Consider the following 23713-nt stretch of genomic DNA (forward strand, 5'->3'; position numbering starts at 1 on the left):
CATACGTTTTAAAATTTAGATGGCCAGAGCATAATTATCACATGATTGGTCTACTAAAATTAATATTACTCAAATAACGGGGATGGTTAAACCAGATTTAATGCAACAATTGTAATCATTGAAGGTTATTTGGAAATTGACCTTGGAGAGCAACTTGGAATCTGATTTTAAATATCATTTTGAGAAGAGATTCTAGAACTGGGGTTGAAACATTTTGGTTTGGATTGAAGAGAGCACGCTTCTCCATGGTGTTGTAACCCATGCTAGCACATTGATCCACTTGAATTGCACTTATTGTTACCAGCCCACTCATAACTACTTCTTATCCGTCTTCTACAGGTTAGTGGATTGGTAGTCTTTCGGCAAGAAGATTTTTGAAATGTTATCTAATATATCCCGTATATGGTTGTCATTTCACAGTGATATGTTCATGAAGCTACCAGTCTTCACTTTTGACATCGCAGAAAATTTTCTGCAATAAATGCACGCACAATGCCTATCCAGAAAAACTATAATTCATCCTATGTCACTATATATATATATATATATATATATATATATATATATATATATATATATATATATATATATATGTAAACACATTCCCCTGTAACTTTGCACAAAAGTTACTTCCTTTATACATGACTCTAGATAGTTTGAGGTTAGTGGGAATCCTGCAAGAACCTCACAATCTCCTGGTTTCTCTTGCAGTGACCATGTTTAGTTCGACAAATAATACAGCAATAATGGCAGGTCTGACTATTTCACAGCCGTACCTGCCAAATTGCAACAAAGTTACAATGATACAACAAAATAGCTCAGCACACTTGTAAATATTGAATGTAGACAGTCCACAAAAATACATCTATAACACAATTGTTTTCCCAAGAAAGAGTCGATATGTTCTGTTGATATTGAAATTCATCCTTTATTCACATATTTTTTGCAACCGCCAATGCGTTTTGTCCACAATCTGACTTCTTCAGGGCTCACAGTATAAACTTATGTTTTCAAGTGTCCATTTCCAATGTATTAGACCAATTGATTTGAGAATAAGTATATCCAAACACTGTACATCTATCGTTTTTCGAACCTGACGAACACGGGAAGCCAGGTGCATTCAACCACCGATACACTTTTAACTGGGCCTTCTCTTGAAACGATAGATGTACAGTAACGGGTAAGAACTAGAGCATAACCAGACGGAGGGGACTATGGCGCTGACCCGCGATGATCTCCTAACCATGCTCAGGGACTTCAAAAAAGAGCTGCGCGACAACATTAAAGCAGACCTCAACGCCTCTCTTGATGCCTTCGTATCTGACATGGCCTCCAGAATCTGCGAACTACGTACCGACGTGGACTCAGTGGGGACTCGCTCCCTGGACTAGGAGGCGAAATGTCAGACCCTTGTGGACCGAATCCAACCACTTAAGGAAGGCGCAGAAGCCCTCACAGCGCAACTGAACTCTGCGTTGCTCAAATGCGAAGACCTAGAGAACCGCTGTAGGCGGGAGAACATCAGAGTGCGTGGCCTGGAAGAAGGAAGAGAGGGGACTGACCTGGAGCAGTTCATTGTGGGTCTCTTTACCAGCATAATAGGAAACGATGGCCCACCAATCCAGTTGGAGCGTGTTCACAGAGTGGGTCCAGCCCAACAAAGGAAACATCAACGACCTCGGGACATCCTAGCCAAGTTCGCCTCCTTTAAGACAAAGGAATTGGTGCTCCGCAGGGCCAGGGGGCAAGAAAAGATTGAATATCAAGGAGGATCATGTGCACTGTTTCAAGATGTTGCCCAGGCCACACTGATGAGGCGACAACAGTTCCGCCTCATTACCACCGCACTTTGAGAAAGGCAAATTAAATACAGATGGACATACCCCTTTGGACTCGCCTTTGCTCTCAAAAATAAGCAACACCATTTCACCGACGCCGAAGGGGCTGCGGGCCTACTTTGTCTCGCCAACACACCGCCAAGGAAAAGCAGAACCATTTCAGGAGACTCCAGGGGATGGGCGACAGGCAAGGACACCGCCGGGGAGTGGCAGAGGGTACCGGCTCCCAGCAAAAAGACTCCCTGACCATCCTGCATTGTACGAGTTTATACGACCGCCGAAGGTACCTCAGTTTCAAGAGGAGAATGGACACCTACACCGCATCAATAAGAGAATCTCTTCGGGGCTCTCGCTAGCCCACATGATGGCATAATGGTGACCCTTTGGACTTACTTCAGCTTATGAGCAGACATAACAAGGGTTCTCCGCACTCATCGGACAACTCGGTGCGGGAATGGTCCTTCCCCAAGGACATTCGACAAAGCAGACCTTGAGGTTTGCGATGACTTTCTTTCATGATCTGTTTTTTATTGATTTCGTTTTTTCCTTTTTAGGTGCTCTACCAGGGGATGGGAACATAGCGGGCGGGAGGAGAACAACGGGGATGAAGGGAGGTGCTGTCATCAGCTGGACTGGTTTCTACAGGGGGGATTGGGGTTAAACTTTTATCTTGGAATGTTAGGGGCCTCAACTCTCCTAACAAGAGACACAGGTTTTGGACATACATCGGAGATCAGGGGTCACTGGCTGTGGCAATTCAGGAATCCCACATAAAACGAGCGGAAGAAAGCAGACTCGAGCATAGCCGCTATCCCCAGACCACCAGTACAAAAAAACAGAATGGGCTCACCTTGATTTTTTGATTCCTCCGCCCATTTTGTACATGAGACTACACAAAAAGATAGGAAGGGCAGATACGTCATGGTTAGGGGGTCATTGATGGGTAGACTTTGTACAATTGCCTCTGTAAATGCCCCAATACTGGGCAAACTGACTTCCTCTCCTCCTTTTTGGATTCCTTAATGAGCTTTGCAGAGGGAGACCTAATTATTATGGGGGATTTTAACCTCGTTTGGGATTCTCAATTGGATACGTCACATACCCATAGATCCGGAAGGGGTATATTTCCCACACCGCTTAAGCAAACAATTCACCAGCTAGGACTAGTGGACATCTGGAGCCACCTTAACCCGACAACAAAGGATTTTTCCTTCTTTTCTCATGTCCACAAATCATACTACCTGATCATATTTTTATCAGCCAATCGCTCACCCACGCAGTCACGACCTCCCTCGTTCTTCCCATTGCCATCTCAGACCAAGCCCCCTTGGCTTGCCTTTTAGACCGGCCGGCCCCATGCTCTAAACTTATGAGATGGTATTTCCCGGAGTTCCTGTGTAGAGATAGTCAACACCGGGACGACCTTCGCAAAGCGATCAGAGACTTCTTCCTACTCAATGACCCAGCCGACACATCCCTAGCGAAAAATTGGGACGCGTTTAGGGCGCACGTCAGGGGCCACTGCATTGCCCTCGCCTCTTCCTTCAGGAGACTCCAAACCAAAGAACGCCTAGAATTAGAGCGCGAACTGGTAGCAGCAGAAGGGTAGCACAAAACAACTCCCTCGGCCCCGTCATTGAGAAAAGTCACGGCCCTCAAAGGGCAACTTAATGTGATGTATACGAATAGGGCAGAGAAAACAATCCTGAGGCTCCAGACCAGAGGCTACGAGGGGAAGGATAAGGTGGGCACTCTATTGGCCAAACAACTGCGGATCAAGCAGGAGAAAGAATACGTAAAACAAATCATAGGCGACCATGGCACGACTCACGTAGGTGAAGAGGCGAAAGCCCAGGTGTTTCATGACTTTTATCAAAATCTATACCGAGTTGACACCCTCTGGGAACCCGAGCAAACACAATATGTAACTGCCCTTGACTTGCCCCAGCTCTCTGCCTCCGCCAATGATAGCCTTGGTGGGAGTATTACCTTGGAGGAGATCCAAGCTGCAGTTGACTCCTTAAAACGCCACAAAGCACCAGGGCCTGACGGCTTTACCGCTCAATTTTACCGCACCTTTTCAGCTGACTTGGGTCCTCACCTAACCGCACTGTTTAACGACATCGCAACCCGACAGGCAGTGACAGCATCCATGGGCGAAGCCCTAATCTTCTTCATTCCGAAACCCGGGAAAGACCCACAGAAATGCTCATCATATCGTCCAATTGCCCTCATTAACCTGGATACCAAATTATATTCCAAAATTCTAGCCACCCGGCTCCAGAAATTTCTCCCTGATCTCATTCATCCCGATCAGTCAGGGTACATCAAGGGGCGACAGACCCACAACAACCTTAGGCGCATCTTCCATCTAATAGATAAGTCCCAAAAGAAGAAGATCCCGGCTGCACTATTGTCGCTCGACGCGGAGAAAGCTTTTGATCGAGTTGTTTGTTATGTTATGTTATGTTAAACAGGGATTTATAGAGCGCACAGCTACTCAACAGAATGTCCCGGCGCTATGACAGTAAAGACAGAGGTAAAAGCTATGTACCCAAAACTATTGAAAGAGTGGGGAAGCGGATTAGATTAGCTGTTGTAACATCCAAGTTTTTAATTGTTTTCTAAACTCCAAAAGGGAGGTAGTCTGTCTTAGGGGGAGCGGCAGAGTATTCCAGACACGGGCCTCTTGTACCTGGAAAGACCGTCCTCCACAGCGTGCTCTTCAGAACCTTGGCGCTGAGATCAAATATTGTTGGGCTGATCTAAGAGATCTACACGGGGTGTAGTAAAGAACTCTTTTACGCAAGTAGTGAGCCCCTAACCCGTGCAAAGCTTTAAAAGCAAGGGTTAGTGCTTTGAAAAGAATCCTACAGCAAACCGGGAGCCAGTGTAATTTCTTCAAGTGGGGCGAAATCCGTTCTCTGACTCCCAGCTTCAAAACCGCTCTGGCCGCAGAATTTTGCAAGACCTGAAGTCTGCTCAATAATCCCGCCGGTATGCCAAAATAAAGGACATTAACATAATCTAATCTAGAGGTGATAAGGGCCTGCACAACCATCTTACTATGCGTCATTGGCAGGAGATAGAGAAATTTCTTAATCATTTTTAGTAAGCCAAAACAAGTACCCGTCACAGTTTGAACTTGTGTTTTTATTGATAACATATCGTCCATTTTCACCCCCAGATTTTTAACCATGTTAACGGCCGTCTGGGGTGGTGACATTTCGTCAGACCACCACTGTTTCCAAATATCCGAAGGGGGGGGACCAAAGAAAATGATCTCCGGATTACATTTGAGTTGGTGGGATTGGAACCAGAGGAACACTTCGGTCAAGCAAGCTCTAATCTTCTGGCCTTGGAAGTCTTCACCCTTCCTGCAAGTGAACAACAACTGCGTGTCGTCCGCATAGGATATAATCTTCGTATCTCCTGCCTCCGCCAATTTTGCAAGGGGGGACATATACAGATTGAATAATACCGGGCTCAAAATAGAGCCCTGAGGGACCCCCACATTAAGAGGCGGGATCCTGGCGGTAAAGGGAGGAGACCAAACCTCTTGCTTTCTGTCCTTTAAAAAGGAGGCAAACCATTTCAGCACCGTGCCACCAAAACCACACTGCTTGGACCTTCTTGGAGCTTTCTCTGTGCCGATTCGGCCTCTGCGATGCTTTTATCGGGATGATTCGAGCCAACTTTAGCGCCCCTTGGTCCCGCATGGTGGTGAATGGGGTGGCCTTGAACTTTTTTAACTTAGCGAGAGGGACCATACAAGGCTGCCCCTTATCCCCACTGCTCTTCGCTCTTACTATCGAACCCTTTGCGGCCCGGATCCGTGCCAATCCACAGATACTGGGATCCGGTTTGGGACAGATGATCATAAGAGCGCATTATTTGCGGACGACATCCTTCTGCCAGTCACCAATCCAACCGCCTCCCTCCCTGCTATTAGTCAAACTTGAGCAATTTGAGACTGTATCTGGCTTCAAAGTCAATCTCTCCAAATCATTCATCCTAAATCTCACTCTGTCCGCGGACGTTCAACAGACTCTGGAGGAGACCTCCCCTTTCCAGTGGGCTCGTAAAGCCATCATATCTAGGGGTCCAAATCACTCCCAAACTTGCAGACTTGTAAAAGTCCAACTTTCCACCCCTTCTGAAACGCCTAAGAGCGGACTGTAAAAAATGGAGTACGGCCTACATCTCATGGATTGGTAGGATAAATGCAATTAAAATGAACGTACTGCCCCGTCTCCTATACCTCTTCCAGGGTCACCCCATCCAACCGGACAAGACACTCTTCCCTGAGCTAAAAACCATGCTGCTCAAATTTATTTGGCAAGGAAAACGTGCAGGGCTCTCATATCATTTATTAACGAGACTACGTATGAAGGGAGGCCTGGCCCTACCAGATTTCCTAACCTACTATAGGGCAGCTCAATTAAGGGTGTTGAGCGAATGGTCGCTACGAGAATCCGACAAATTATGGCTCCACATAGACAAGCAGGTGACAGGTAGAACGATCTGGGACTTACCCTGGCGACATAAAACTGATAGGCCTCTTAACGCTTACCTCAGTGTACCTACCTCCACCACCCTCCAAGTGTGGGATGCCGTAACCAGTACATTACCACTGACTACATTCCCGTCTCCCTATACCCTCATAAATTTTTCTAAGAATTTCCCCCCAGCTGTTTAAGAGGGGCCCTTTGATTTATGGAGGGACGGGGGATGCCTCATGATCTTGGACCTCTTCCAAGGCTCTAAGCTATGCTCCTTCCAAGATTGTATGAATCACTTCCACTGAGCGATACCACTATACTCAGTTAAGCCATTGGGTCCAGCAACCACAGATCCGCCAAGCCGCCACTAGAGACTACCTTCCAATAGAGAGATTTGTCCAGTTGGGCACCACGGGCAAAGGATGTATTTCCTTTCTGTATACCCTTTTGCTCACACTCTTGCCACAACACACTCAACGCCATAGTGTGTTTTGGGGAAGACATGCTACAGATGCCTCCCACAAAAAAAAAAATGGGAATCCATGTATAAATACATAGCTAAATTCAACAGATCCATGCACCTCAGAGAAGCCCATTACAAGACGCTCTAGGATTGGTACCTTCACCCCCACAAACGGCACCAATGATCATTGCTGGCGTGGGTGTTGGCTACTGGGAGAATTTAAGCATATATGGTGAGACTACCCAGTCATCCAAATCTTTTGGAAGGAGATTCTTTCCCAAATTAAGACCATATTAGGTTATCCAATTGGGAAGTCTATGGAACAGATACTGCTGGGTCTTCGCGATCCGCTACTCAAATACCAAACACATGCTGACAGATCCATTTTGTGGGTTTGCCTGGGAGCGGTGAAGATGGCTATAGCCGGGGCTTGGAAGAAACCCAAAGCCCCCTCGCTCTCCCAATGGCACGTCCGATTATGGAAGGCGTTAGCAATGGAATGACTAACTGATCTAGCTGAAGTGTCGGGGAAAGGATTTGATTATATCTGGACCCCCCTGGTTAGCTACCTCTCAGAGGGTCTTCCCTTATTTGCCTGCAGCCCTCGGCTGAGGGCGCTCCACCTCTTTCTGATCTAAGTACATCTGGCCCCTCTGCGGGACAGCACCACTGATGCAGCGGCCCCGATTGGGCCTGACCGCTCCCGGGAGTAGTTGGGTATATTTTTGTTATTTCTGTTATAACTCGCCAACTTACGGAAATATTGAGGGGCAAGCCTACCAAGGTAATTTGAAACTGTGCTCTTTACTTTAGCTGCCTAAAGAATGGTATCTGTGCCCGTTGAAATACTTGAAACGCATCATGAGATGTATTCCTTATACACTGATTGTTGTTTTTGACAAATATTTCAATAAACAAATTTTGACAAAAAAAGGGGGGGGGGGGAGTATCATCGGTATGTTGCAAAACAGGAATAAAAATCGAGGCAGCACTACCATTTTCATCAAAGAGACTCGGCCCATGAGAGATAGAGGAGGGCGTATCCATCTGCCGACATCGCCCTCAAGTCTGGCCACAGCTCTACCATAGTTGTCATGGAACACCACTTCAGAGTCAGTGTGGATTTGTATGCCCACGTAGCGCACTGAGTCAGTAGTCCACTGTAGTGGGAAATCTAACTCGTTGGGGTTCAACGCCGGTGTGAGAGGAAAAATAATGGACTTAGCCCAATTAACTCAGAGGCCAGAGAACTCGCCATAACGCACCAACTCCCTCAAAACTGGGGAGAGGCTAGAGTTAGGATCTCTAAGATATATAGCAGGGTGTCGTCTGCATAAGTGGAGATGATTAGATTGTACCCGGGGAGCCAAATCCTGCGATGGCTATGGTACTCACGTAGTGCACACGCCAAGGGCTCAGCCACGATGGCATAGGGGAGCGGCGACAATGGGCACCCCTGTCGAGTGCCCCTGGAAATTCGAAAGGGAGATGTGACTAAATTACCCACCCTGACCTTTGTGGTAGGGGAGTTGTACAAGACGGAGACTAAGTTGGAAAATAGCTCGCCCACCCCCTTTCGCCTCAGGACTAACATCATAAAATCCCACTCGACCGAGTCGAAGGCCTTCTCGGCGTCTAAGAATATTGCAGCTGCCTTGACTTCAGGCTTGGTTTGTTGGATAGCCCCAAAAACTGTGTGCATATTAAGGGTGAGCGTGCGACCGGGCACAAAGCCAGCCTGTTCGGGACAGACCAGGACAGAAACCAACGGGGCCAAGCGATTGGCATTAACTTTTGCGAAAAGCTTTGTGTCAACATTCAATAAGGAGAGTGGTCTATACGATGAGCATTCTTCAGGGGGCTTGCCTGGCTTTGGAAGGGTGACCAGCAGAGCCTCACGCATCGATGGCGGCATCATCCAACTCTCTCCCATCTCCTCGAACAATGATATCCGGTGGGGGACCAGGAGATCCCTAAATTCCTTGTAAAAGGCTACAGTGAGGCCATCCTGCCCGGTAGTGCTCCCTGCCCTCATGGATTTGAGTGCCTCATGGATTTCCCAGGCCTTGAATGCTCTCATCAGGTATTCCCTGTGCCCGTCTTCCAGCCAGAGGAAGCTTGATATGTTCTGGATAATCTACCAGTCTGTCACCTCACCCCAATTGGCGGGACTGATATAGCTCCGAATAATAATCCCTAAACCTATTCGCGATAGCCTCGGGGTCATGTATGAGGTCGCCTACATCAGTTCGAATTTCTGTAATGCCAGTAGTCTGGCGCCTACCCTTCAGGATGGACGCGAGTGTAGCGCCCGGACACTCCCCCTGTCTGTACATTTTGGCAACTGCATATTGCCGAGAAATTTGACCTCTCTGTCTGCAGCATCATGATATTCTGCTAGCTTGACTTTTAATTCTGCTGTCGCCAGATCAGCACGTCCCGTCTGAACCTCCTGTTTGAGAGTAGCGAGTTCCGTTTCCAGGGTTGTCTGCCTATTCCTGATAGACCGGAGCACTCCAGAATGCTTGGAGATGGCAATGCCCCTTATGTACACTTTGAAGGCTTCCCATGTCGTGGAGAACTGTGAGACCGAGCCGTCGAAGAAAACCTCAATAGATTCTGCTAATTCTTCCCCGAACACAGTGTTGAGCAAGGCATAAGGCGGAAACCGCCAGGTAAAGGGTGCTGGCCGTTTCGACGGCGTCTCAAGACATAGATGAACTGGGGAGTGGTCTGAGTATGAGCATGGGTGGAGTTCGCAGCTACGGATAGCCGCGGTGAGGAGGCCGGAGGCAAACCAGTAATTGATCCTAGTGTATAGGTTGTGCGTGGCAGAGTAGTGGGTAAATCCCCCATGTCCTCTATTTCTGGAACGCCAGCCATCAAACATATTGAGCTCTGTCAGAGCATCTTCCTCGGCTGTAGCCACACCTGACTGTCTCCGCATCGGACCCCCAGAGCGGTCTAGCGCCAGATCGAGTACACTAAGATCACCACCCCAAAGCAATGGAAGGGGCGTCCAGCACCGCATGTGTGTCAGCAAGTCTCTGACAAATTGTGGGTTGTCAAAATTTGGGCCGTATACATTGACAATTATGAACTCCAACCCCCTCTCTTTGATTTTAGAAATAACAAACCACCCCTCTCTGTCCATTACCAAAGCTTCCAGGGTTATGCCGGCTTTAGTGTTGACCAATGTCAGTACCCCTCGGGCGTGTGTAGAGAAGCCGGCAGCATGAAAGGCGCCAAATAGACACCTGTGGGTGAGCATCTGTGAATCAGTGGGCAGATGTGTCTCTTGCAGGAGCGCGATGTCTATGTTATGCCTATTGAGGTAGGATATCACTTTCCTGGTTTTCTGGAAGTCATTGAGGCCCCTTATGTTCCAAGTCAATAGCTTCAAGCTATCACTTTAGTGGCCGTGCATAAAATTGGCCCGTGTGGTATGGGGAATACGACAAGATATTCTTGAATCTGAGACACTCTTACTGCATTACGAAGATCCCATGTGTATACTGTGTGCAAAAGAAAACCAACATTGCTTGACAAAAAGACAACTAAAAAGCCAATAAAATGCGACCTGACCCGCCCCCCACCCACGCCATGCAATTTCCAACTGAGCAATGACGGTACCCTCCCATCCGCCACCCTTCCCAACAAAACCCATACAACAGTTAAACTATTTCAGTGAGTAACTCACAGGGGCAGAGGTTACCGTCCCCGCACAATTGTGAGAAAAAAAAAAAGCAAATGAAAATTGCAAAAGGGAAATGATACGTCTGCCATCAATAACCATTTCGTAGCTTCCATGCTGAACATTAACAAACCAGGATAGTCGGCTGTGACAGCATGCCCCCCCCTCCGCCCGAAGTATAAAGATAACTGTGATGCATAGTAACAAAGAGGTGAAACCAATCCCAATCTCATAAATGAACAAGAGAAGATAAACTATACTTGCAGTACACTAGATACATGGGCGGTATAGAGCAGGCACCAGGATACAGGTACAAAGTCTCGGGTTAAGCAAGTCCAAGCCCTGCAATGAGTGATTTGGGGTCTTGGAAGATTCTGGACAGATCATTTAAGTTGACTCTCAGCCTAGCTGGGTAAAGCATTGCATATTCAATGTTTTTATCACGTAGTCGCCTTTTCAGGGGAGCAAACGGACGCCTGGCTTCCTGAACCTTCAACGTGAAGTCTGGAAACCGGGAGATCGCAGAGCCTTCGAATTGGAGGGCGCCTTTCGTTCTTGCGTGCTTCAGGGCTGCGTCCCTGTAGTTCAGGAGCTTAGCTATTACTGGTCTGGGCGGAGCCCCGTGGGAGGCCTAGGGCCAAGCGATCTGTGAGCCGCTCCACAATGAACATATCTGAAAATATCTCGTGACCCAGGAGTGTGACCAGCAGTTTTTCGCTAGATACCTCCATATTGCCAGTGAGTGTCGTTTACGGCAGTCCAGTAATGCGCAAGTTACTCCTCCTGGACCTCACCTCTAAATCTTCTGTCTTCTCCTGCAGGGCAGCTATCGTCTTAGCAAGTAATTTGTGTGCCGTACTGACCTCAGTTTGCGCCTCCACGACCTCAGTGACCCTTCTTTCAGTCTTATCAATCGTTCGGCATGTTTGTCAAGGCATTCTGACATTCTGTCCATCCGGTATGCAAGAGTGTCAATCTTGCTGTCGATGGTGGATAGACTTTTTTGCAGGCTTTTCTGCATTGCCGCTAGGATTTGTTTTCGGTCACCCGCTGCCTCCTCGGACACTTCCTCGCGATCGTCGGTGGGAGGGGGGGGACATCTTCCACCTCTTTAGTCCTCGACTTGCGCTGCTCAAATTGAGGTTTCGGCTGTGTTTTGTCTACCCTGCCTATCGTATGTCGTGAAGCCAACTAGGCCTGTGCTATCGGGGGTCAGCAACACCGCTCCCACAGTAACAGGGCAAGTTATGTTCCGCTCCTCACCTTCGTGCCAGTTAGGGGCCTCCAACACAATGGGAAGACCAGATCACCAGGCCTCGATGCATATGACGTGCAAAGCTCACTAGGGGCCCCACACGTCAATGTCCAGGTATTGCGGACGAGGCACAACAAACACTAGGGCTGAGGGAAGGCGAAGGATGTGCAGCGCAGGTGATGAGATCAGGACACAGGACAGGGTTCACTCACACCAGCACTGATGGAGTGGCCCCGCGGGCGCTGTTCAATAAGGTAGAAGGCCAACAAGGTCGGAAGAGCGCGGGGGAATGCAGCACAGATCTGCGAGGACCTGGGCAGTCTTGTGGAGAAGCTCTGATGAAAAAGATACTTGATGAATTATACGGGGATTCCCTGGGTGAGTCCCCCAGCTGCTCTGGGCAGAGCCTCTGCCATCCCAGCAGACCCCCAGTCGCCTCCGGGAAATGATAGCCGTTGGGGGGGATATTATCTCTGTTGTCCCTATTGGGAAAGAGCCATGTGAACCCCCAGTGCAGACGATGAGAAGGTGCAAATAATGGGAGGAGGTGTCAGTCTCCCCTCTTGTGTGGGGCAGGCTCCAATACACTGACGGGGGGCTCTCCTCGCCCACCCCCCTGGGTATGGCAGGCAGATGACCAGAAACCCAGGTGTATAGCAGGCGTCTGCTCATTGCCCAAGGGCAATCAGTGCTGTGGAGACCACCAGCCCCCCCTACTCGTTGGAGGATGTTGGGCGGCATGCCTCACCGCAATCCGCCACTTCGCTGTAGGCGCTAGTGCGCGGCAGGCGTCCAGGGCCGGCCGCAAGGCCTCCAGGGGCTGCAGCTGCAAAACTAGCCCCTCCGCGCGCTGCCTGAGGCCGCCAGCACACCTCACCGTCAATCGTTGCCGTGCTCAGGAGTCACTCCACGCTACTCGGCAGGCTGCGCGGCCGCACAGCACTCCATGTGGCCGGTCTCGCCACTCCGCAGTCTGCTCCTTGGCAGGCCCGCAGCTCAATCAATGGCTGCCGAGGACTCGCACATTACCAAGCACACCCGGCTCCGCACTGGGGGAACGGTGCCTCCGGTCGAGGCCCCGGCCCGGCTCAGGTCTCCCTGGGTAAGGGCGGGTATGCAGGCAGGGGGTCCACTGAGCCAAGCGACCCAAGACGAGGCGCAGCACAGCCCGGAGCCAGCAGCCCCAGGCAGGCTAAGACTGGAGAGGCTGGAATGCCGACGAGCGCATGAGCAGGCCCCAGCGAGCCACCGCTTCCAGACTGACGCGGACTCTATGAAAGTCACTCTGGGCGCCGTCGATGGTGCAGGCAGTCCTCCAACACAGCTGTGAGATTCATTTGCAGTCATGGACGCAGGATAAGTGAAGGATTAATGAGATGGCACACGGAGCTCGCTCACTGCACGGCCATCTTTGGCTCCGGCAAGCTCTGCCCAACAAATTCTTCATTTTTAAAGGAAAAATCTGAGTCGGGTGTTTTTTTTTTCTTTAATTTTTTCTTTTTTTTTGTTCTAGAGGTGGTAAAACCTACATATACAGTACATTTATATACACACATCAGTGGGTCTTTCTTGGCAATGAGTAAAACTGACTCCACATGGATCATGGTGAAAACTGTTGTTACTGGTGGAGTTTTATTGGTTTAAAACCGGAAAGGGTGTCTATATAGCATAAGAAGTGACCTGTTTAGTATTGTAATGCAAAATATATAGAACACTGACAAGGCTGCGAAGGCCATTTCTGTGTGCATGATTGACGGAAGTGGGATTGTAATGTGGCATTTGAAGGGAAGAGTTGTGTGTTGCATGAGATCAGAAACGTGCTGTAGACACTGTGTGATGAACTTGTAGTTGAGTTCAAGAAGTAAGTGGTGCAGAAAAGTAAGTATAGATGGTCATGTGTATTAATACATATCTTCAGCATTAGCCTGTCTCATATTCACATGATTGGAAATACTCATGCTTTTCAAGATGGTTGTCAATACTCATTTTTGCAGTGTTCGAGTTCCTGGGTGACTTTATTGAGCTTCTACGCGTTCAAGCCTTTATGAAGGCAGGGATGGTCAAGAGTGGGGATCATTCTAGAATAAAGTGACCTAATACAGTAGAAGGTGTGAAGTTTGTTGAAGCAGGTGGCTGCCACTGCAATGCACATAGCTGCTAAGATATGTCCAGCCACAGACATCCTGTGGTCATGTCTATGTAGGAATTGTCTGAGGCACAATCCGTAAGATGAGCCCTCTGGCCCCTGTACACGATAATGATGATAAATCAGATGTAAACTAGCAAGTTCCAAACGTCTTAGAGTCACAAAACAATCAAGATGGGATTAAATTATTTGGTATTCGACATAGTGTGGCACATCTGAGAGGGGTATTTAAAGAACACAGAGAGAAGAGTACAAGTGGATGCTTAAAATGAGTAATACAAAAAACAGGGATTTACATTTGAGGAAGGTTTTTAATTTGTATTATTAGAAAATTATTTAATATTAAGAAGATGTACCAGACAACTGACTATAACACTAGCTGGTGGATGTAAATTCATTTTGCTATGGATTTTAGTTTAGATTCACAGTTTTCGGTCCTATAAAACCTTTGTGCTAGAACTGTTGTAAAAACCAAAGGAAATGATGGACGGAGTGTTGAACATTGCAAGCACTCACCCCCAGTCAACTGATCTGGGTTTAATCCATCACCGTTCTTTAGCCCACTCTGCCACCCCAGTTCAGACATGGCCATATGCAAATCAGTCTGACCCTGTGCCTCATGGGAACAGTCCAGCCCGAACTGCCAAGCTACGTCTTCCCTGGACTGGAAACAAGCTTCCTAGGACCGGTTTCTGGCATTTCAGCCGTCTTCAGCCAGGCTTGCTTGAATCCAGTGGCAAAGTGAGCAAGGGACTCACGTCTGAGCATACCCTGCCAACTTATGGCGAACAGAGCAAAAACCAAAGGAAATGATGGACGGAGTGTTGAACATTGCAAGCACTCACCCCCAGTCAACTGATCTGGGTTTAATCCATCACCGTTCTTTAACCCACTCTGCCACCCCAGTTCAGACATGGCCATATGCAAATCAGTCTGACCCTGTGCCTCATGGGAACAGTCCAGCCCGAACTGCCAAGCCACGTCTTCCCTGGACCGGAAACAAGCTTCCTAGGACCGGTTTCTGGCATTTCAGCCGTCTTCAGCCAGGCTTGCTTGAATCCAGTGGCAAAGTGAGCTGTTGTAAACATTAAAATAGTTATTACCTTAAATTATATAAATCGCATCAAATTATAAATCCACATTAAGGCACATTGTCATTAAAATCACAGAGGAAATAAGGTGGTTTTGGAGGAGACTGAAAAAAAATTGCTGCTTGCAGCGATGCTGTTAATGGTCACGAGGAGAGTAGAAAGGGTGTCAGCTACTTGCTGCATCAACCATTGAATTTAAAAGTCAGTAGCCGTGTTGAAATACAGAAATAGATGGTTAAGACTGGTTAAAGGCAATCTCGTAGAAGAACCTTGACCACAGTATAGGCTTAATCATTTAGGTTCTAAAGAGACCAGATTACTATTAGTAACTTCAGAGTAAAAAGTATGGGCGTGTTTATCAAAAAAGTAAGGGTGAAGACTTGTATCCCCGTCTTAATGTACTTAAAAAATTTCACAAATGTGCCCAAACGTATGTCTCGATACCTGTGCCAAGCGCAAATTACGCCCGGATACCTGTCTCAGGATCAGATTTTAATGTATATTATTGGGATTGTCTTGTGTACAGAAATTTTCATGCCATACTTTTAAGCCAATTGGAAATACCCACTGTGCAGACGAACATTTTTATACCCTCTACGTGGAGAAAGCCTTTCCCCTACATCCCTAACAAATGTGGGGGTGGTCTGTCCCCTTACCATCTTGGAAGGGGAGTAACTTTCCAACCCCTTGCAACGCCATAAGGGATTGGATTGGAATTTGTGAATGGCCACAAACGTACAGGTTGGTTGGCTTTCAAAGACTTACTAGAAAACCGCCCTTGTCCTCCCTCCCCATTGTGTGGGATTTACTGCTGTGGATTTCTTTACATATATAGCAAATAATACTGCAGTAGTAAATTAATTCATTGCTGACAGGAATCCTTTAGTGATTTTGTGGCAGGCTTAAATTAGATGTTTTTGCCCTTAACCATACATGTGCGGTCGAATATGGCACGTTTTGTACAAAAAGAGTAGTAGTGTGTAAATCAAAGTCCATCTAGCCTATTTGTCAGAGATTATGTCCTTCTCTTCTTCGAGGTATGAAAATAAATATCACAAGTCCATTGTATGACAGAGAAGACGCCATACAATTTGGCCAGTACTGTCAGCCTGAAGGTTCTTTGGCAGTGTGTTAACACCCCTAGATTTTCTTGAAAGAGTTTTCCTTTTTGGACTCTCGGCTAAATCGAACTGCTGTCCTCCTTAACGTAGCTCATTACTGCTTTAGTGAACACCGGTCTAAATCACCACGGTAAAATTGTTGTTGTGGTGTCTCTTATTCCTTCTTTTTATGGTTTAAATCATTTTATTGAAGTTTTTGGTGGCCAACACTAAACACAACACCCACCTACAACCACTGGCCGGTGGGGAATAGCGAGGATTATACGTATATTGTAGAAGATCGAGATAGAGGAGAGAGAGAAAAGGAGTTAAGGAAGTAAAACCAAGGAATAGAAAAGGAGAAAGACCTATCAATTTCCCAGGACTCGTCGAAGTAGGGTTCTAGCCAACTGGAACCTCTCCTTGTCCTGGGCGGCTTGCTCGCTGGCGGGAGGGGGGGGGAGGTGGGAAACTGAAGTACCCGTAAGTACCTTGGGCATGTAAGCTCTACGAACTCCAAAGCAAAGACAAGTAGGCCACGGTGGATCCCTAGGTCTTCTCAAATGTGGGTAGTGTGTGATTAATCCCAGCTGTGATCATTTCCATACCCACTACCTCACAAACTATATGAAGCCAGTCTAATTTTGTTGAGATGTCCTCCGTGCCCCACCTTGATAGAAGCACTTGCTTAGCCACCCCTAGTGCCAAAGTAATCGCTCTCGCCCTACAGGACTTAAGAGGATATGTAAGAGGGTTGGGAAGTCCCAACAGGATGTAACTAGGAAATCTAGGGAGCTCGGTATGGTATAGATTATCAACATCAGATAGGATAGAGTCCCAGAAGGCTTGTATCTTAGGACATTGCCATAGAATGTGAGTCAGTGTGCCTATCTGCCCGCATCTGCGCCAGCAGAGGCCGTTGCTGCGAGGTCTCCACCGGGCGATGCACACCGGGGTATGGTACCAATAATGCGCAATTTTCAATAGCATTTCCTTACCCGAGGTACTACAGGAGGAGGCCCGGGCCCTGTGAATAATGTCTGCCCACTCCTTTGGGGAAAATTCCCCCTCCAGTTCTCATTCCCACCTGCGCTGTGCCGGGGACTTAGAGGGGTTTTTAGCTTTGTTCAGAAAATTGTAGATCTCTGATAAGAGACCTTTATTTGAGTTACGGGTGATGAACCAGAGCTCCAATTTAGTAATATGGCGACCTGCGTGTGTACGTACCTGGGGTTGGGTGACCCAGTGGCGCAGCACCAGGTACTGCCAGTACGCTTCCTTGGGGATCCCATAGCCCGTCACTAGTTGCGGGAAGTCCATAACTCCCTGTGTGTTAAAAAGGTCTGCTATGCATTTGCAGTTGGCTTCCTGCCATTTCAAGTACGCATTCACTGTATGAGCGGGGGGGGGGGGGGGGAGTCCGGATTCCTTCTAAAGGGGTCAAAGGGGACATGACAGTCAAGAGCTTACATCTCTCTTGTACTCATTCCCATACCTTCATGGTGGGCCTCAAAACCTGGGAGATGTACACGCCCTGCAGACGTTGTCGTTTGGGAAGCCAGGGGACCTTCAAGATGTGGATACCAGCTACCCCTCGGTCGATGAAACACCAATGTTTTTCTGATTCCAGTTGGTAGCACTCTAACATGTAGCGTAGTTGGGCTGCCTCGTAATAACGCCCTAAATGCGGGACCCCGAGTCCCCCTTCCTCTTGCCTCAGATACGTTAGATGGCGAGCATATAAAGCCATCAACCAGCTGCTGTAGCTGGGCTAATATTTTAGGCGGTGGGCATAGTGGGAGCGTCTGCATTATGTAAAGAAGACTGGGTAAAACCGTCATCTTGATTGCAGCAATCTTGCCCAGCCATGAGAGGACGTGATTTTTTTCCAGTTGTGCAGTTCCTGAAGTACTTTGGTTAAGACTTCAATGTAGTTCACCTGGGCAATCTTATCAACTGTTGGGAAAAACCGGATCCCCAGATACGTGATGCCACTAGAAGCCCATGAGAATGGGAAATGTGCAGCTACTTGTTGCTGGTCTATTTTGGGCAATGTTAAGCTGAGGGCCTGTGTCTTTCACAGGTTGATTTTAAAACCCGACACCGTGCTAAATGCCTCTATCTCTGCTAGCAGGGGAGGGAGAGAGAGTAAAGGTTGGGTCAGAAAAAGCACCACGTCATCCGCATAAAGCGAAATCTTGTGCTCTCTATCTCCCATCCGGATCCCAGTGATGGTAGGGAGCTGTCAAACTCATTCAGCAAATGGCTCCATATAGAGCTCAAATAAGAGAGGTGAGAGTGAGCACCCCTGTCGCGTGCCCCACCCGATATGAAAGGGACGAGAGGCTATTCCTTCTTTTTAGAAGTCTGGGACATTATCTGACATGGATTTTGATAGAATGATCAGAGGAGTCAGAACTGTTTTAGGTTTACGCTAAGCTATTTGTTACATGATCATGAGAATCCTTGCAAATCCTTTGACTCAGTGGAAGCCTGAAGGGCCATCAGTGAGCGGCTAATAGATCTCGTAAGGGACAATGTTCTCCCTCCTTTTGGAATTGTTTAACACTGTTCCTGTGCTGATGGGGGGGATTGCAAATTTCATAAATACCACCAAATGTTATTTGGTAACAGGATGTACTTTGCAAAAACCTGTGGGCCACTTTAAAACTAATCCAGATAAATAGAAAACCGCTCAAAATAAATTTTGAAAGAAAGCAAACATAAATGAATGCAAGAAATAGTGGATAACCTTGAGAAATGTGCATTGAGTCGGCTTTTGAAACATGGTTGTTTTTTTAAAATATTTGAAAAATATTTATTAGCAAACTGAATAATCACGTGATAAATGATTGTTCCGATATGCGTTATAATTTGAATTGACCTATTTCCCCTTGATACCACATTCAGTCATTCTTGACAAAGCCAGATGACTGTAAAACCTTGGTGTATGTTATATCTATCAGGTATTGACTGAATGTTTATTATTTAGAATATTTTATGTGGTTGACTGAGATGACGAGGGTCATTGGTTGATGTTGACTACCTGCCATCCCTTGACAACACCATTCCTGTGATCAGCATTACCTCAACTACCGAAAGACCCATTCACTTTTGTGTCTGTGTCCTCAGTAGCTGCAACTTTAAAGATACCTTATGGACTCCAAACCCTATCTAGCTATCTCTCTCTGTCAGTCTTTCTTTAAGGTATAGAGAAACACTTATTGAATTTTTTTATTGCTTATTTTCAAAGGTTCAAGAATTAAGTTTAATGAGAGACTATGCCACACATTACACACGAAGGACTCATGTGAGATAGATGGTACCAGAGAACGCATGAATCTCGGGGGAGTGCACTACTGTGCCATATCCCCTTTATAGATCAGCGATGCAGGTTTCTTTGTAGTGCAGCATTTCTTCCACTTCCTTTGCGGGAGCGATGTGCAGATCTAGGTAATTGCAAATTTGCACATGTGCCTCTGGAGATCTTGCTGCATGAGTGGGGACATCTAAGGACAGAGGCAAATGAAAATAGAGAGCAAAAGTAGTGATGTTTGAACACATCTGCACATTTATGCAATGCACTGTGCAAACTGTTGAAGCCATGCCGACACCCCTAAACTGTTTATTGACTTTAACATTTTGGTAAGATAATTGCTCTTTTCTCTTGATTTGTCTTTCTCTCCTAGTCTTAGTTTCATATCACTAAATCAGATTACTGCAACATGTGGTGTAATAAATAAAAATAAACATACACATTTTCTCATGCCTACTGCAGCATTTATATCCCCACAGATTGTGGGACTGGTTTGGATATCATTTATATTTGATCTTTGTGTGTCTTTTTTTAATTGTCACCTCTCATTTATCCAGAGGATGTCCTCGATCTCATCACACCTCCTCACTTCATGCTAACTGTCCTAACAAAGCACCAGTCATGGGATACAAAGCAAGACCAATGTCTTACATCACACTAGCTTTCCATTTTCCAGCATGCTACAGTCTTAATGAATAAAAAGAACCATTACAAGTTACTTTTGTTAAAATGTTCTCCTCTCCTCCCCAGGATAAATTCAGTGCAGAAAAGAATAAGAGTAAAGAAACGTATTCCTGCAAAGAAATACAGGAGTTGCTCTGGGGGAGGGATTCTGAATCCCCTAATCTGGATGCACCTCCTCAGAACCAGAGTGTGCCCTACCCGACTCTGAAAGTAAGTTTACCGTTGGATTATGGCTGTGTGTGGATGCGTTCTACCCTGGTGCCATAGAGTATGACAAATAACGGTTGCTAGAGCCCGTGGTTGCTCTTTAAATTCACCAGATTGGTAATTCAGAGTCCAATTCATAAAAACAAGACAAAAAGTCCGAAATCTTCTAATAGATTTGTACTCACTTTGGGGGTAGTGGGTAGATTTTCTACATTGATATGATTCCTAAAACGTTATGAACACTTTGTGGACTCCTAAAAAGGTTTGCCGTCTGAATGTATGGAGCGCAGGAAGCTGTTTTGACATCGTGGTCACAGGTCTGAATCTTGAGGCTCCAATAAACATTTCATCCTTGTAAGGTCGGAAAAAAATGACCACCTCTATGTTGGGTTACAAGAAATATCTGTGTTCAGTGCTAATAAAGCACTGTAGTGGTAAACATGTGCTTTACAAAAAGAGATCTGTGTTACTCTTACCGCATCCCAGCTACTCGCTTGGATTGTCTATTGGGTGTGAAGTTAGTAGAAATGTGCATTTACACATAAAACTCATTTAGGTCATGCCCGAGACGGGTCATGCACTGTCACTTGCAAGACATTTTGTTAGTTTACAGTAGGCTTAAAGTTTGCCCATTTCTTACCATTGGTTGGCTTAATTGTTACTCCTATTTGCTTGCTCCTGGTTTGTCCAGGCCTGCAGGCTTCTAGTCCTCTTCTTATGTTTGACCCTCTCATGGAACTTGGCCAAAGTACTTGTGTCCTTCCACTGCTCACATTTTGGGTGCTACTTTTTAGGTCTCGCGACCTGCGTTGCACTGCGAGAGTCCTTTTGTCCGGGGTTCAGAAATGGACCCTGGAATCGCACACGCTTGTGCGTTTCCTTTTCAGCTCCCCCATTGGCCTTTGCGTGCATCTTATTCTAAAAGACTGCACGCAATTGGCCCGAGGCGCGCGCATAGCTCCTCACATGGCCTATTGGTATCTATTACGCGCACCAAGCGCGTAATAGACACCAATAGGCCGTGGGAGGAGCTATGATCGTGCCCAGACACAGGCATGACGCGCGCGCCACTTGTTTTTCTTTACTTTTGGTATAAGCGCGTTACTCTCGCTTTACTTTTGATGTTACAAGTAAAGCACGGGTGCCGCGATTATACCAAAGGTAAAGAAATAGAAAAAAACATCTATTTCTTTACTTTTGGTATAATCGCGGCACCTGCGCTTTACTTATAACATTAAAAGTAAAGCGCGGGACCCGCGATTATACCAAAGGTAAAGAAATAGATTTTTTTTTCTATTTCTTTACTATTGGTATAATCGCGGCACCTGCGCTTTACTTTTAATGTTATAAGTAAAGCGCGGGTGCCGCGATTATACCAAAAGTAAAGGAATAGAAAAAAATCTATTCCTTTACTTTTGGTATAATCGCAGCACCCGCGCTTTACTTATAACATTATAAAGTAAAGCGCGGGTGCCGCGATTATACCAAAGGTACAGAAATAGATTTTTGTTTTCTATACTTCTTTACTTTTGTTATAATCGCGGCACCCGTGCTTTACTTTTAATGTTATAAGTATAGCGCGGATGCAGCGATTATACCAAAAGTAAAGGAATAGAAAAAAACATCTATTTCTTTACTTTTGGTATAATCGCGGCACCCGCACATTACTTATAACATTAAATGTAAAGCGCGGGTGCCCCGATTATACCAATGCAATAAGTCCTGCATTACTGAAAGTTTGAGCTATTGGCTTTGCAAATAATTATGCAACACCAATAACTCAAACTTTTAGTAATGCGAGACCTATTGCATTGCAAATGCTTGTTTTGTTTGGTTGAAGCACTGTGATAGTAAGTGTGTCTTAGAATTGCTTGCCCACCCCGTCCTCTCCATGCCAGCGTTTTTCCTGTTGCATGCCTCCATCCTTCGCCTCCATGCCTGCTTCCTTTCTGTTGCTTGCCCCCTCCCACTATCAGCATGCTGCCGTACAACAGGACTAAAAAACATTGACAAAGCGAATAGCTCTCTTGTAGGCAATAACTATTGGGTTTGCCAATATTTGCTCAGTTTCGCCCCCACAGGGAACCTCCTTTCCCTATACTCCTGTTATACACTGGGGTGTGCTCCCTTCCCTCACCGTCCCTAATAACACAATTGCAGCAGCTTTTTGCAGAAGTATTCCCCTGCGTGCGTCCAAGATAGGGACATTTTTGCAGGGATAGCATTAACTCCCACCAGCTGGTCTTACTCCTTTTCTATCCCCTAATGCCAGCTATGTCATTCAGAAAAATCCAACAAGTGGGAAGACTTTTTGCATGAGTAACTGAATTTGCATTTGCACTAACCCGTAAATCCAATGTTCTGATATAAACTATCTTGGGCATACAGTCACTTCTGAAGGGGTACAACCCAAGGCAGATCTGGTGAACACCATATTGAAATTAGTGGCACCCAAAACCAAAGACAAGCGGAGATCTTTTTTAGGAATGATAGAATTTTATAGTAAGTTCATCATCAACTTTGCCAGCCGAATGTGCCATATGCGCACATTGTTGAAAAATCGGGTGACCTTTGAGTGGGATGGGCATTGCGAAAGAGAATTTAAAGATATTAAGAATGCCCTGACCACTGCACCAGACTTGCAAATGTTTGTTCCAGTGCAAATGAATAATCATAACAACAGATGCCAGTTCAAAAGGGCTAGGGGCTGTACTTCTACAAGAAACTGGAAAAGGTAAGGAAACCAATGCATTTTCCTCAAGAGCACTTTGGCAATCTGATGTCAACTAGTTTGTAATTGAAAAAGAAGCATTGGCAGTAAAGAAATTCAAGAACTTTATATGGGGGGCTGTGTTCAATTTCTATTTAAGGACAGACCACAAGCAACTCAGTGTTTACAAAAAAAGGGCTGGAGGTAATTTCCAGTAAAATTAAAAGAAGGGTCATTAATCTACGAGAATACACATTTGATGTACAATATATCCCTGGAACATGTAACTTTCCAGCAGATTGCTTTTCCTGATTGGTTGATAACATTGAAAAGGAAGAGAAAGTTTGTGACAATCAAAGTGGAGGTTGAGGAGGGAAATTGGACAAAAGAGTTAGAAACAGACCCTAATCTAAGTAAAGTAAGAGATTTGTTAATCCAGGGGTGGGATGGTGTAAAAAAGAATGAAGAGTGTCTGAGGCCATATTGGATGATCAAAGAAGAATTACCAGAAATAGATGGATGTCTCTTCAGAGGCACAAAATTGATACCTCTTGAAACTCTCAGGAGAAAACTGATTAATATAGCACACAAAGGCCATCTGAGAATCACCAAAACCTGGCAAAGGTTGAGGTTAGACTTTTGGGGGCCTGGGATGGATGTACTGGTAGAAAGAGAGATCAGAAATTGCATAGCCTGCACCACCAGTT

General features: G+C 46.2%; 1 protein-coding gene across 5 annotated transcripts in view; it reads left to right on the plus strand.

Moving 5' to 3' along the window:
- The window catches only part of FAM161A (FAM161 centrosomal protein A), a 103360-nt gene that overhangs the window by 18569 nt on the left and 61078 nt on the right, over positions 1–23713 (plus strand). For 3 of the 5 annotated variants that reach the window (XM_085612582.1, XM_085612581.1, XM_085612584.1), the window contains exon 2: positions 20156–20299. The exons of the other annotated variants lie outside the window; for them this stretch is intronic. In XM_085612582.1, the coding sequence (XP_085468708.1) occupies positions 20156–20299 (144 nt within the window). The remainder of the gene's footprint in view (positions 1–20155; positions 20300–23713) is intronic. 5 annotated transcript variants of the gene reach the window in all.

This window comes from Triturus cristatus, chromosome 6 (assembly GCF_964204655.1).
Source record: "Triturus cristatus chromosome 6, aTriCri1.1, whole genome shotgun sequence".
Taxonomy (NCBI): Eukaryota; Metazoa; Chordata; class Amphibia; order Caudata; family Salamandridae; genus Triturus; species Triturus cristatus.